The 15,830-nt window shown below is 44.1% G+C and overlaps 3 protein-coding genes across 3 annotated transcripts; 1 reads left to right on the forward strand and 2 right to left on the reverse strand.

Moving 5' to 3' along the window:
• Positions 1-413: 413 nt before the first annotated feature.
• MLH3 (mutL homolog 3) lies at positions 414-10,146 on the reverse strand. Its single transcript, XM_054275211.1, is given in 6 exon segments — positions 414-508; positions 511-685; positions 1,659-1,729; positions 2,384-2,482; positions 5,970-9,308; positions 10,090-10,146. Coding segments are annotated over 5 exon segments (3,681 nt in total). The 5' UTR covers positions 9,250-9,308; positions 10,090-10,146; the 3' UTR covers positions 414-452.
• Positions 10,147-10,420: 274 nt separating this feature from the next.
• On the reverse strand, positions 10,421-11,670 carry ACYP1 (acylphosphatase 1). Its single transcript, XM_054276007.1, is given in 3 exon segments — positions 10,421-11,069; positions 11,436-11,559; positions 11,561-11,670. Coding segments are annotated over 3 exon segments (450 nt in total). The 3' UTR covers positions 10,421-10,853.
• A 344-nt stretch (positions 11,671-12,014) lies between these two features.
• Positions 12,015-15,177, forward strand: ZC2HC1C (zinc finger C2HC-type containing 1C). Its single transcript, XM_054276035.1, has 3 exons — positions 12,015-12,070; positions 12,525-13,770; positions 14,416-15,177. The coding sequence occupies exons 2-3, from the start codon at positions 12,532-12,534 to the stop codon at positions 14,680-14,682; spliced, it is 1,506 nt and encodes a 501-aa protein (XP_054132010.1). The 5' UTR covers positions 12,015-12,070; positions 12,525-12,531; the 3' UTR covers positions 14,683-15,177.
• Positions 15,178-15,830: the final 653 nt, after the last annotated feature.

The raw sequence follows: 15,830 nt of genomic DNA on the forward strand, positions 1-15,830 counted from the left end.
CTTTTAACACTCAAAACATTTGATTAAAAAACCACTGAAATAATAAAACTTGATGTTATTATGCCACTATCAAAAATCACTTTTAAGTGCAGACATAAATTTTAGGGTGAAATTTCAAGTTTTTCCATTAAAATTTGGATTTGATTTTGAAATCACTCTACTAAGGAATTACATGTCTAAGGTAAATAAAAAAGGAAGATACAGGGCACAGATTTAATAGAAATAAGAACTAAGGAAATGCTAAACAACAAATATAAAAACTGTACTTTGAACTATTATTTAGTTAATAGTGTTTCTAAGCAGCAGTAACAGGGCTATCTCTTGATTTTGATCTAATCATACTAGTCAAGTAACTTTAGAGTCACTTGCAGATAGCTGGATAACCATGAGATGATACCAGGATATGGCAAGACACACATGTCTGCTGGTATCACATATGGCCAAGAATTCTGCTAGTGCTTGTGAAAATTAGGAATGTGAACTGTTTTCCTGGATATTTCTTTCCTAGCAGGAACATCAGCAAATCCCATCTGCTGAGTAGGATTTCAGGGATGAAAGCTAGTAATAGATTATATTGTACCTGCATTGAATGAACCATGTCTTTGGTGAAACGATAAGGATACAAGATATTGTGAATTTTCACAGCCAGACTGTCAGCCTGACCGCTGGTCACATCAACTGCAATCTGTAAAAACAGGATTCCACATCAAGGAAAGGCTCAACAGTGTGACAAAAACCCCAAACACACAGAGCACATACTCCCAATGAACCATTTTAACAAAAACTAGAAATAACTCTGCATTTCACAAACCAAGCTTTCTATACAAGAATAACAGCAACTAAAAAACCATCTGGCAATACCTGTGCTTCTACCACCACGTATCTTTCCCATCTGGCTATTACCTGCTAATTTCAATGCATCCAGCTGATTCCAAGTAGCTATCAAAAGCTGAAGTTAATGATCAGCCTACGTGAGCTCTCAGGGGATGGCATTACAAAGGCTGCATTACCCCGGAATGAGTCAGAGCACACGTCACTGCAAGGCTGAACAGAAGTGTTCCCTTCCAGAAACTCACCAGCAGGTGGTTTGCACTCCATGCCTATTGTTCGCAGGTGGAAATGGTTACATACATATGTTTACACACACACAACATGAGGATTAAAGATAATGCTACCTCATGACAGCAAAGGAAGTTTTTATAAAAGCTCCAACATTGTTTCCCTCTCACATGCTGTAACGCTGCCAGGCTTTAAAAACAGCTATGTTAAAATACACTTTTAAGACCTGTTCAAACCTGGGTTATTTTATCTCTGTCCACAAAGCAGACAGACACTATATTACAATTTTGCCATTCGACAACTTCTAATTTTGAGATGACTATCTCTGTAGAGGGAAAGACAGTTTACAATGTTTTGGTTTTGGAATTATGTAAAATGAAAGATTAGCCTGATACCTGCCTCTCTTTGAATAAACCCACAACAATGACTTGCATCTAAACAGTCTGTAAAAACCAAAACTTCCAGGTCCATAGTGTAATATATCCATGGATAATTTATATGCAACAATCATTACATTTGCAATTTTGGACCCAATGTCAGAAAATAACAAAAATCTAAAATTATTCCTATTTCAGCACGAGATGCAAGGTAATACTTACCTCTGGGCAGGGAACAAAAACAGGATTATCCCATTCCAAAAGCAATGACTGGAGGGATTCCCCTTCAGCATCTAGGAAAGAACACACAGATAATAGAGGAACTACCACCATCTGTCAATAGAATGTTCACTGGGGACCTCAACCTCACTCAGGTATTATTTCTTTTTTTTCCTTCACAAAAAGAGGAGAGTGTACAAATAAATAATGGAACATGGCACTAGGCTTCTGTACCGTTTGCTTTAACTAGGAAGGGCAGTGTGCATCCTTCTGACTCCTAAAAATGCTACAGCACAATTCAATAGGCCTGGAAAAGGGGTGGAGGGATTGTAGGGAAAGAAAGACCTGTTTAGCTACCCACTCCCTCTGGACAAAGTTACATACCAAAAAGATTATTTCATCCTTTCCACTCCAAAAAAAAAAAAGTGTGAGGATTGAAGCTATTTTTCACATTCCAAGGCTGGAATGAATACAAAGAAGTGAGTAGGTAATTATTCTTTAAACTCATGACATAATTCAACAAAGAACTGGGTATTTCATCCTGTAAATAAGTATTCTTTAACCTGCCTTCAACCCAAAATTTTTTTTTCCAGTTCTAGATCTGAGATGACTCACACAGTCCCATTGTTAACAGACCTTGAGTAATTCTGGTTCCTGTTGGGACATCTGGGAGAATTTTTTTATTTGTTTTTACCACAGAACACTGTGTCCTGGAAAGCTGGCCCTACCTCTCAGATTCTGGCTTGTCTGAGTCTTCTCTTTCTGAGGTCTAGGAAGGAAGGGAAGCACAATCTCACTTCTAAAGGGATGGCATCTGAACTGAAACCCTAAACAAAGAAATAAATTTACTGCTGCTAATAAGCAGCAAGCAAAATTACTAAAAGCTATACATCTATCATATTCTTATAAAGGAGCATGTGCTTAGCCCTGTAAAATTTCGAGTATCGCACAGATTCTGCAACCTGACATTGAGAAATAACAACACATAGTAAAAAGCTGAGAATTATCAGACATACACACCTTAGGAAATGTAAAAATATTACCATGGTTTCTGCAGGACTGTATGTAAAAATTGGCTGCTGCCTTAAACTTGTAATAATTATTTCCAGAATTAGTGCAACCAGAAGTGTTTTTTCCCCAAAGAGAAAGGATGCACATAGTAGTCTATCAGAGATCAAAACATTGTTGAATTCCCTCTGTTAAGGAGCAGCAAAACTGTCAGTCTATCACCATTCCTATCAATATTTAATACAGTTATCAGGAATTTGTAAAACTGAAAACTACAAGTCAGTGAGCCCACATGAGGTAACAGAGTTAGTCCAACAATATGTTCTCACCCACCCAGAAATGATTTAATATTACAAACTTGTATTGTTATCAAGAGTATTAAGAAAAGTGGCTCAGATTTCCAGCACGATGGTAAACATTTCACCCTTCCTTTGGTACAATTCAGTCTTCTATTCTTTGTGAAATAATAATGAATTAATAAAGTTCCTTTCTACCAAGAAATTAAGGGTGTGCATTCAGGAAAAGAGGCAGAGTGATAATGCCAAAGAAAACGAGCTGTGTGCTGATAAGCTCAGTGTGAAAAGGCTCTATAAAATCTTGGGCCAGTCTATAGACTCCTGACTGCTGGCTCCATTCCAGTGAGGACTAGTGACCCTGGGGACTGAGAATCCTTTCAAGAATCCAAATGGGCAGCCCAGCACTGGAGAGTAACTCAGCATCCCATTGTCACAAAACCCAGAGGAAAGGACAAAATGGCCTGATGTAGTTCCTGCTAAACTGCGGCAAATTGAAGAGTGCTGCCTAATTCAGACTCTGGCATAACTTTTATAACTATTGTCATGAAAAGACAATATCTCTCAAGTTCAGGGAAGAATCTACCATCTGTAACAAAACAAGTCCAGTATTTTATACATGTGATAGACAAAGAGTCATCTCCCTGGTGTTTTTTTGAAGGAAAAATCCTTGTTCAAGATATATATTGCTCAGAAAGGTAGGATTTACTTGCTCCAAGGCTGGTGAGATATTATTAATATGATTCTTCTGACAAGTAGCATCAGAAAAGGTGGAGAGGATAGTAAGGTATATACTTCATGCAGGCAAACCCCATACAACTACCATGCTTGAGCATTCATTTTCACTTGCCTCAGTTAGATCATGAAGATATTCCAGTGTAATGACACAACATAATGTAAGGAACAAAAATTGCAAATATAGCTGGCATAACAATAAAGACCAGGTTGAGCTAGGATAGTTTCCTACTACAAATGCATTGTTAAAAAAGGCATCCAATGATGAAATGAAGTTTGATGAATTTTCCTGTAGCAATCAGTTTAATCAGTACGAAGCTGCCTGGGTCTGGTTTACAAAACCTAACATCTCTGTTGAGCACGTGGCTTGTGGCTGGAAAAGATGTCAGACAGCCACTGCTGTCATGAAAAAGAGGGTATGGATTGTTCTTACCTACTTCCACCTATTGCTAAGCAGTGCAACTTCCCTAGAATTGTGTACGAGATGCTGCTCTTAGGGGCTATGAAATTCTAAGTCAAATTCTAACACAACATGGGGTTACTGACACTACTCTAAAAACCAAAATGAAAGCATACAAGTGAGGAAATGATTCTGCTCCTGGGTCTTAACAGCACTCCAAAACAGTGCTCAACATTAAGAGACATGAATGCTGTGTTAGGACACAGTTATATTTATTCCTATGGCTGAAAGGAGCAACCATCCATTGCTTCAAAAACATATGAAAGAATGTGTTTGTTGAACTTTGAAAACCTAAGACCTACAGGATCCAGCCACAGTTCAAACACCTTGTGAAGAATTGTGAGGTCCAGCTCTTAATCTAAGTAAAGAATAAAATCAGACATATTGCCAAAGAACTGGCAGAGTTAGAAAGACTGGCACCACTGATACAACAAAGAGTAACACCAATGCTAAGGCTAAGGACAGTGCCATGGGAGGTAAAAAGATGCAATACAATACGTGTCTTCAAAGCCTACAGACTGCACATCATCTGAAAGCATAACGGTACATATCTCTATAAACATGAATGCACTATCCAACATTTTGGATAGAAGGTCAAGTTCTGCATCTCAGGGCTTTGGCTGGTTACTAAAGAGTACTGTGAGCAACAAAACTGGTATACCACAGAAACAAAAATGTTAGTCAAAAAGTGTATATTTGCGCTTGCAAATAGTTTTGCTTAATAAAAACTTGCATCAAATTTTCTTCAGATAATTAGATAGATATTAAAAGCTTTTGGCATCAATTATTATACATAAAGGGGAATAGCTCAACAACTGAAACACCTACTGCACCAGTGTTTCTGTGACTGGTGACAAACAAGGAAGTAACAGACAAAAATGGAACAAACCAGAGGCCATGACAATTGACTAGACAAATTTTTAACATGATAACTAGAAAGAAGTCCAAACTACTTTTTCAAAATAATTTATGTAGTAGAAAATAAAGTCTACACCAAGAATGGCTGTATCTTCACTCATACAATCTGCCTACAGATAGAATGCAAAACAAGAACACGGATATTTTTTCCCTTAAAGGGAAAATTATCAAAGACAGTACTAGACAGACAAACTAGATCAGGAATATAGAGATATTCCTAGACAGATCTGCAAGACTCATGAACACTGTGCCCGTGAAAAAAATAATACTATGCAGGATTCTTTCACTACTGGAAAAGGCCCACCATCAAAAAATCAACAATGCTGTACAACATCTGCTACAAAGTGAGAAAGAACAGCCCTTCTAAAATCCATGGACAGGAGACTACACATTCTCAATGAATTTAGATTTTTTCTTTATCTTTCAAGGATTGCTTTAAATTTTGTATGCAGTTTGAAAAAAGATCATTTAAATATAAGGTTCTCTTTAACTACACATTCTTAGAAACATAGCTGTTTAGGACAAAATGGTAAAAAACACAGTACTTTTCTGGTACACCTCCTTTGAAGTATGTTCCTCACTTTATATGTGACAAGTTATGTGTAACTGTTATCACAGAGAATGTCATGATGCCCAGCGAAAACTAGGCAGCTATCAGTTAATTGTCCTGCTGCTGACATTTCTTTTTATCATTTTATTTTAAAAGATTTTTTAATATCTTTACTGTTAATGCTTTACTGTCTCCATAGTTCCCAACACTTTCTTGTTTTCCATGCAGCTATTAACTATAAGGTAAAGACTAATGCAGTAAAAGCTCTCAGGTACTGCCAGCAAGATTATTTCATGCACCTAGAAGAACAGTTTTCCTCATTCCATTTTTACAACCACCACCCCTCTTACCATTTTGTGAAACAACATTCACAGCCATTGTTGTTATATCTTGAATGCAGGCAGTTTGAAATCCTTCACAAGGAGGAGTGCCGTAGGTGCTGAGTCCAGTTGCTTTATTGATGTACACTGTCTTACCCGATAAAGCATCGAAATCTTGGAGCCAGACAGAATCATTCCTCAGATTGCCTGTGCTCGTGTTGTCATCAGAGAACTCCAAGTGCCTCTGCAAGATCACATGGGGAACCTCAGTATCTTTCATATTTTGTTCTGAGGATTCACCTAATGTACTTTTGTCTTTACAGATGATGTCAGTACAATCATTTTTAGCAGGTGATGCTAAAACTGAAGAGACTGTGTACTCTCCTTCTATACTGCTGAGTGGTGATGAGCTGACAGGACTCTTCACAGACTCTGCTATCACACCATCTGATTGCAAGCACACAGCTTCCTTAGAAATGCTGGACTTACACTCCATCATTTTTTCCACTGAGGATTTGTATGCTTGACAAACATTATACAAAAAAGCATTATTTGAGGATTCACAATCAAAAGAATGGACATCTTTTCTATTTGAGTCTGTTTGGAACTGTTCACCAAGTTGTTCTACTTCTTTGTGATCCGTTTTCATTCTGGATAGTTTGGATGATAATGATCCTGGAGATCTTCTACAACTTGTGGTTTTGTTACTAACCAGAGAGTAATCAGACAATGTCAAAGGACTCTGACAAAGGGCTCGTTTGTCCTGTGACATTTCTCCACTGCAAAATGAAGTCTTTTCCAAGGAACCAAAACCTTGGCTAATATTATTAGAATCTTTATCTTCTGCTGCAGGTGGAGTTTCACAACTGCCAAAGTTATCATGATTGCCATTCCCATCCTTTGAAAAGTCAGAGTTAGTTTCTGAATTAAGAACTGGGAGACCACATTCATTTTGCTCTGACGTGGGTGTTGGTAGTGTAGACTTAACTTTCCCATAATATCTCCTGAACTTCTCTAATGATCCCAGCTGTGTGGACAAGCTCAGTTTCTTAGAGGGCTGTGATCTTGGCGCAGCTATCTGCCTTCTAGTGTTTTTGATAACAATTCTCTTGCGAGGAATACCTGAAGAAGTTGCCAGTGGCAATTCCGCACTGTTCGATGTTTCATAAGGTCGTTTATTGGTAGCAGCAGGCAGAGCTGTCTCCTCCCTCGCCCGATGTGACAAAGCTTTGTTCTCATGACCATCAGTCTTGCATACTTCTCTGGTAAGAGAAGCTGTATATTCTTTATTAGCATTACTGGAAATACCCTTAGCATTTGAAGACTGAATCACAACATTTACTTTATGGTCAAAAATATCCTTGGCACTGACAGGGGCAGGCCTACACTGCGAGTTTGATGCAAGATTTGTTTCTGTCTGCTCACAGTCGCGTGGGGACTCATTTTGCACAACACTTTTTATAAGGTCTGTAAGGCGCGACTTTAATGGTATTGAACTAACAGCCCCTCTTCTGGCATCATCTATCACTGCAGCTGCCCCCCTGTTTCTTCTTGCATTACGCAGTGTTATTAATGAACTTCTAGAGACAGTTTCAGGTCCCACTGCTGTTTCAGTGGGGTCTTCTCTCTCAAGCAGTGATTGAATAACATCCTTATTTAAGACAAGAACCTTATTGCTTTCCTGCATTACTCGACCTTGCTGGCTGCCCACATCTTTTATATTATTCTCTGCACAATCCTCTAGGTCACCACAACCATCTATTTCCCTTATTTCTGATCTGGCTCCTCCACTGAAAGAGGAACAAAGATGTTCTGAAGGTTTCAGACGAGTATCAGATACTTTTTGGGAACCGCTAGTGTATTTTGGCTTCTGTTCTGAGGTGTTTGATTTAATTAAATCAGAAACTGTGTCATCTTTGCTTGGCAATGGAATCTCTGCTTTATTGTTTCTACATGGATCAGATGATTCAGCAGTGTTCTGAACTGGGGCATTGTTAGTTTCCTGTACATTTTTACTTGACTCTATAAGACTTGAACTTTTTTTCCCAGTAATGGATTTCCTCTTGACATCTTTTGATTGCAAGCTACATATTTCATAAGAATCCACAATTTCATTACATGCTTTCTTAAAATTTTCCTGGATGCTCTTCTCATCAAGAATTGAAGGCTTCAGAACTGGAGCATTATGTAAACAAAAGTCATTGTGTTCATTAAATTCTCTGATGTCCTCACTAGAAGGTTCAATAAATAAATGCTCTCGTTTCAAAAATATTTTCACTCCTTCCTCTATGCAAGTTAGAAGAACATCCCAGTTCTGGAACTCAATCAGAGTCTTTGCAGGCTCCAGGCACACATCATAGTCACTGTATGGACAGGTTACATTGAGAATAAAGATCCCATACAACTCTGGCCCACAGCGATGGCGACCGGGACTTGAATTAGCCTGTCGGCTTGCAGGGACACTCTTAGCCTTGCAAATTAGGCTTTCTTTTCTTAATAGAAAATCAATTAGTTTATGTAGTCTTGTCTTTAAAACAAGCCTCCTATTCACATACAAGAACTGCATATTCTTATTGTAATGTCCCTCAGTACTGATAAAACCATTTATCTCAAATCCCCCAGACTTGTGATTTATTTCTCGCAACTTCTGGGATCTGCCCAGTCCATAAATTTGACAAAAGCGAGAGTACACATCTCTTGTCTTAGGGAGCTGAAGCACCATGGAACAAGAAACATCGTTTCTTAAGGAAAGAGAAACAGAAGGATGCATTAGCGAAACAGCCTCTACCTTCTGTCTCACTCTCTCAATTTCCAGCACAGGATCCATACACTTTCTCCTCACTGGTAACTGATGGAACAAATTGCACACGGTGACTGTAGTTCCGCCACTTGGTCTGTTCAACTCAGCTTCACATACTTCCAGTGCTTGCCCATTGTGAAACAGTTTCATAAATGTTTTTGCTGTCCTGCTGGTCTTAGATGAGATTTCCACTACACTAGCCATGTTGGCTATACTTGCCAAAGCCTCTCCTCTGAAGCCATAGAAAGTCAGGTTCTCCAAGTCTCTCACTGAGCTGCACTTGCTGGTGAAGTAGCGTTTTCCAACAGCCTTTAGGTCCTCCTTCCCAATCCCAGAGCCATTGTCCACCACCTGGATCTTAAAAGCTTCCAAATCCACCCTGATAGCTACACATGTTGCTTTGGCATCGATGCTATTGAGGACAAGCTCCTCAACACACTGCCCGAGTGAGTTGACAGTGACTCCAGAACGCAGCCTGGCTCGCACATCTTCCACCAAACGTTTGATCATGTCAAAATCTGATAGATGAGAGCCATAAGAAACTGCAGGGAGCTCACTGCTCCATATTCCTTAAAACACTGAGAGATAAAGGGGGAAAAATTAAATAAATACAAATTAAAGACCTGAAAAGACTTTGATTTATTTCATTCATCCTCATAGATACACTTTTCTTAGTTTTCTTGGCATTCAGAGGCTTTTTCTGTGATTATTTTCATGCTCATGCTCTGACTACACATTGTCAGCGCCTTCAGGGTAGACAGCCAGAGCCTGAGCCTAAGCTCTTTACTAACAACATGCTGTGTTCTCAAACTTAACATATCCAAATCACACTCCTACCGTGTGAGGCAAAACTCAAAGAACCTGTAAGCAAAAGGTTTCTACTGCAATTTTCATCAGAATTATAGAGTAAATATCACCAAGAAGTGGGCAGAAAGATGCTTTTCTCCCGTTTTTACATCCCCACAAAAACTGACAGTCCTGGTCAAATAGCATCTGCTGCTACTTACGCAGGAAAGGAGCAAAGCACGCTTAGCAATGGGTGTCAGGCACAAAGAGCAAGCTGTTTATGCGAAAGGGAACCCACTGTTTTCAAGTCCTTGGCGCCTAGTGGTTTCCTAGTGGCATTCAAGGGGCCTGCTAGCCGTGCCTGGGGACCCGGTGCCGCCGCTGGGACAGGTCTGCGGAGGCTGCCTGGCCGCGGGGGCTGAGGAGGGCAGCGCGGACCCGCGGCTCAGCTCGCCAGCACACGCTGTTCGTGCCCTCCCCTCACGGGCGGAGCGCCCTCTGCTTCCTCTCCCCGGCCGCCCCGGGCCCCGCTCCCGCGTCCCGCCCCGGCCCCTCAGCACCCACCGGACCGGGGCAGGCCCGCAACGGCCGCAGCGCGAGACCGCCGGGGCCGGGCCTCCGGGCCCCTCGCGCGGGCCGACAGCCCGTGCGCAGCCGCGGGCGGGCGGGACCCGGCGAAGAGCACGCCGGGAGTTGTAGTTTCCCCCCCCACACCCCCTTCCGACTGGGCCCAAGGAGGCCGGGGAAGGAGAGAGCTCGGCCCGGCTCCCCGCTGGCCATTCCCGCACAGCGGCACCGAGCGGGGAGACTGAGGGGCAGATTTGGCAACCAGACCCCGCTCCGAGGGCTGTCATCCACTCAGACCCTCCATCCGACATCCATTCCACAGAGAAGGTGAAATCCAAGCAATTTTATTCTACAGAAAATATGAAGTTCTGGGATAAAATAAATTGTTTCTGAGACATTCAGTACATAGAAATAATATTTTTAGTGATGTTTTCTAGCGGCACTGACCCTGTGATTTTCTTCACGTGAGCACCACACTACAAATTTCACTTTTATCTCATGTACAACTCCCGAAACCACATACACTTGGAAACAGAGGTTCTGGCCCTGAACAGCCCCTTTAACAGAGACAACACAGCCCTTCCTCCATCCACAGGAATTCTGTGAAAAGCTGAGCATCAAACTAACAAAACAATAAATTAGAAATTTAATAAAATAAAGCTCTCTAAAGCTGAACATTGGCTGACTGAACGAGTGAGGAAGAGGGGCAATGTTCCATGAGCGCAGCTCACGCTTCAGAATTTGCTTCTTCCTGGACAAAGTCACTTCAAAATCTGGAATTCCTTGTGCTCCAGCGCCTTGATCTTCTTCTCATTGCTGAAGTCTGCCCGGCTGATCCGGGACTGGGGACTTCCTATCTTCTTGAGCCATTCCTGCAGCTCCCGCACCCTGACAGCCGGACCCTGGATTTGCCCTTGCACAGTGCCGTGGCTGGTATTCTGGACCCAGCCAACAAGCCCCAGCTTCTTAGCCTCTGCCTGAGAAGACAATGCAGAGGAAAATGAGGTTAATCCAAACTGTAAGAGAGCAATAGAACAGCATTCGCATACAGGAGCCAATTTTGTGGGCAAGACACAGACCTCCAAGGAAGTTCCTGTGGCTCAGGCAACAGGAAAGCAGCAGAGGATTCACTCCACTACTCAATATATTCTTTCACGCAAAATACTGGGGCTGAAACTCTCTCTTCAGTCATGCTTACAAAACCCGGCCGGGCTGCCAGCAGCACCACGATGCCGGTCCCCTTTAGCAGCAGCCGGTGCTCAGCCCTCAGCCGCGGGCTCGGCCCCTCCAAGGCGCCCGCAGCGGGCTGGCAGCGGGCACGCCCCCGGGACCGCGGCACGCACCTGGGTGTACTTGCGGAAGAACACGCCTTGCACTTTGCCGTGCACCTCGTAGTCCACGGACACCAAGCCCTCGCCGTCCGCCATGGCGGCACCGCCGCCGCCTCCCGCTTCGCCGGCTGCCGCAGCCGCCGCGCGACCCGCTGCGCCTGCGCCGGGCGACGGGGGCGTGGCCTCCCTCCCGCGGCCAATGAAGAGCCGTAGCGGGGTCGGGCCGGTCCCTCATTCGCCGCCTCATGAATAATGCCGATCCGACCGCCTCGCGAATAATGCGTATCGGACGGCCTCATGAATAATGCATACAGGACCGCCTCACGAATGGTGCATCTCGGACCACCTCATGAATAATGCATCAGGGCCGCCCACGGGCGCCGCGCTCGCGCCGCGGTGGAACGGCCGCGCGGCCGGGAGCGATCCAGGGGCGCGCGCCGGCCGGAGCGGCGCCGGTCTCCCGGCAACAGCCGCCGGCAGCGCGAGGGCGGCGCGGCGGGCACAGCTCCGCGCCGGGGCTCCGGGAGCCGCGGGCAGCGGCAGCGGCAGCGGCAGGAGGGGTCGGGTCTCTCGGGACGTGAGCGCAGCGGGCGGCGCGCAGCTTGCCGAGGAGGGAGGCCGGCGGAGCGCCGGGCGCAGCCCCGCAGGTAACCCCGCTCGCCCCGCCGTGCCTCGGGGAATGTGGTGGAACGAGCCACAGGAAGATCGTGCCGAGCTTGGTCGGACTCCTGCATGTCAGATGTGTGTGACAAATTGAAGGGACACGTTATGGGGAACTGGCTGGGTACTAGAACAATTCCTCTGTCATTGCAGTATATTTCTGCTGCTACCATGGTAAGGAAATGCTCAGACAGAAAGAGAAATAAAAGTGTGTCTTATTTCTGTCTGCATAAACGGTTGGGACTGGAAGAGGCAGCATGGAAACTCCCTAGATGGAAGGAATGTAAAGATTTATAGAAAGCAGGAAAGTTTCAAAACCTTTACTAATACTTATAACCTCTGTCTGCAGCGTCCATGCATAAACTGTTAGGAGAAGATTTGTCCAGTTTTGGATAAAATTGTTTGTAATGGCTTAGCTTCTAATCTCAGGCTCTTTCTCAGGCACTGAATGGATTTTTTTCCACCGGCGGCTCCTGTGGTGGAAGCTACTAAGTTTTCTCCTGGTTCCCAACTGAAATACCAGAAGGACAACTTTCAGCGTAGACTCATACTTGACAAAGAGGAAAGTTTAAAATATCTCTATGCACAAAAGAACCAAAGATATTCCTACTCTATGTCTGCAGAAAGCACTCAGGACAAGCCCAGACATGGAGGCTTTCAGTCAGGTGGACTAGAGAGCAAGTATCTCATCAACCAGACCTGCACTCTGTCAGCTAAATCCTTAGGCAGACATAAAGAAGGAGTGGACCGTGCATATCCCCTGCAACCAATTTCTCACCACAAGAGTGCAAGCGATCCACTGCTCAGCACTGGAAGTTCCCCCCACGAGCAGGAAGCTCCAAATAGTAAATCAAGCTCAATAAGCAAAGAGATGGTTCCAGCTGGGAGATCTCAGTTAGCTGCAGTGCTCTGCCCTTGGACACGACAGCCTGAACCATCAGCTCTCCATCTCTGCAGGAGAGAGCTGGCCTACATCCTAAAGCTGGAGGAAGATAGAAGGAACCTAGAAGAGGCAATTCAAAAGAAAAAGGCCCTTCTTGGAGAGAAGCTAAAGAGGACAGAGGAGACACTTAGGAGGATTCAAAGAGAGAAGGAGCTTATCAAGGTAGAGAAGAGAAGAGAAAGTGAAGTGGAGAGGACCCATGAGCAAAAGGCCACGAGGCACCCTGAAGAGAAAACTTTCAGAGCTGCAGACACGCCAGGTGTTGGGACCTTCAGCGGGGCACAGTCTGCAGAGGACTCCATCCCCAAGCCTGGCACCATTCCCCACCCCCAAGAACTGGCCGTGGGGAACCTCAAGGAGTGGCTGGTGGTCGCAAAACACAACAAAACAAACAACAGCAAAATACAAGACAACATCCCCATGGAGCATTTAGCTTCTTGTTCAAAACTGGTCCCCAAACAGAGCCCTTCGCTCTCTGCCCTCTCAGACCGAGATTCTGATGCCCACCCATCTGCAGAGATGCCTCACATGCAGGCTGCCAGTGCTGCGGAGCAGGAGGGCTTTGGACAGTGCAGCTTCTGCAAACGTAAGTTTCTCTGCGAAAGGCTTGAGAAACACATGAGTATCTGTGGCAAGAACCAAGACTCCAAGAGGAAAGTGTTTGACTCTAGCAAGGCCAGAGCTAGGGGAACAGAACTGGAACAGTATCAGCAGCAGCAGCAGCAGAGCTCAAGGAGTCCTCAGGTAAAGTGCAGTCCCTTTGCCTCCCTGGATCCACATCTACTGTTCCCACTCCTTCCACTTCAACCTCTGACTGAGGTGCAAGCACCTTCCCATGTACATGGGGCCAAGGGATACAATGCAGCTATTGTCTCTGAAAGGTTCTTGCCAAATGGATAAATAGATCCATTTAAAATCTCATAGATGGAGGCCCGAGTCCTGACTTGGCTTTGTAACGTGTCAAGGGTGTACCACTGGAGAAAGCTCACTTCCTTGCTGTAGCTAGGATGCAGAGTGGTTCTGCTGCAGTAAAGCTCTGTGACATCAGGGGCTGCAGGGAGCTGACTGAAAATCCAGATAATAGCACAATCTGTTAATGAAGGCAGTGGAAACAGGCAGCTCTGTTCCTAAAAAGGAGATGCAGCAACCCTCTTTAGTTCCTTGGCCCTACTGCTGGCTTTTCTGGTTATCCTTTCTAAATACTGATGTTTCCATCAGTATTTCCTTTACATGCTCCTTTGTGCTGGTCTTTCTGACTCCCTCTCAGGCTGGGCTTTATGTCAACAGGGAATGCACAGGACAGGTGACATGGGTTGGGCTCTGAGTGTAAGTTTGAGGATGGAGGCTGATGGTGGTCCCAGTTGCCCTGACTGCCTTTCCCTTCCACAGAGTAAAACACCACCCAGAAAGAACAACTGGAAACAGAAGCACGAGGCTCTCATGCACATCATGTCACAGGCCCGCCAGGTGGAGCAAACCCTCGCTAAGGGGAGCAAGGTCTCAGGCCTGCCCCCACTGCCTCCCATCGACAACCCAGACTATGTTGCCTGCACCTACTGCGGACGAAAGTTTGCTCCCCGAGCAGCTGAGAGGCACATTCCCAAATGCAAAAACATAAGGAATAGGCCCCCACCTCCACCACAGAGGAGGCTCTGATGAGGCAGTGGCAGCTGTATCTGCTGCTATGATTCCCTGCCTGGTTTTTGCCAGATTCACAGTTATGCACATTTGTGTTTTCTGTAGTCACAATACTGGCTGCAAGCTTCTATGTAAAGCCAGTGAACAGCTCAGGATGAATCAGCTGAAAAACAGAAATTGTATACTTTGACCTGCACCCTAGGTTGCCCCACAAAAGATGTCCCTTTCCTCAGCATAAGAAGCTCAGGATCAGAGATTCCAGGGGTTAGAAAAGCTAGCAATAGCAGGCACTTGCTGTTTAAATCCTTAAATCAATTCATGTGCATAGAACAAGGATACTCTGAATCAGCCAGGCCCTTGAGGCAACAGAACAACCATAACAAACAGATTTTTAAAAATGGAGTTCTCTTCCTGCAGGCCAAGTTGCTAGGAACCTCTAAAAGCAAAGCTTTCACCCTTCCTGAAGTCATCTGCTTATTTCATCTTGGTTGCTGCAATGGGAGGGAATTATGACAAAAATATATCCCTTGTTTTCTTCTTGAGATGCTATTTTTCTAGATTCTGATTATTAAATATATTAAACTAGTTCTCTTGTGTAAAAGTTCTTTTAAATGGTCACAGAGTTGTCTGTGTTCTCACAGTAAGAATGACTACTTTGTATGAGAAAGTTGCAACAAGAAATGAACAAGGAATAAAGAAGCTCCAGAAGCTCCTTTTGCAAGTCCTCTGGTAGCAATAGCAGCAGCTCATGGGAACCTAGGGAAAGATCTAAAGCAACTAGATTAAGCTGGAACAGTCAGAAGCTGAATATGAAGAAATACTCCAGCTTTCAATGAGTGAACCAGCCACAATGACTGAACCTGACTCCTGAAAAAGGTTGGAGAGCTTCTGTCCTATGGATATGTGAGCAGAAATCTCAGTCCCTCGCTGAGAGAAAAAGCAGACTCAAAAGAAGGGAAAATAATTTACTGTATCCAAACTGATTGGAGAAGCAAGACCAATGCTTTAACTTGAGAGTTTTAAAAACAGGATAGCAAGAGGTAGGAAAGGGGTAAATTGAAACCTTTATGTCAGCCTCCTTGAATTCATGAAAGGAACAAGTGATTTGAACACACTAGTTTAAAAATTCAGCACCACTGCCTGTCTTCTAATATTAACTCTGTTTT

The sequence above is a fragment of the Melozone crissalis genome, unplaced genomic scaffold (genome assembly GCF_028551555.1).
Source record: "Melozone crissalis strain CALT ecotype California unplaced genomic scaffold, PUWL_Pcris_2 ptg000018l_1, whole genome shotgun sequence".
NCBI classification, from domain to species: Eukaryota; Metazoa; Chordata; class Aves; order Passeriformes; family Passerellidae; genus Melozone; species Melozone crissalis.

Coding starts and splice junctions, on each gene's coding strand:
- ZC2HC1C (XM_054276035.1), top strand. CDS start 12,532: ATGGATTTTTTTCCACCGGCGGCTCCTGTGGTGGAAGCTACTAAGTTT. Junction 13,771..14,415: donor AGAGCTCAAGGAGTCCTCAG/GTAAAGTGCAGT, acceptor TCCCTTCCACAG/AGTAAAACACCACCCAGAAA.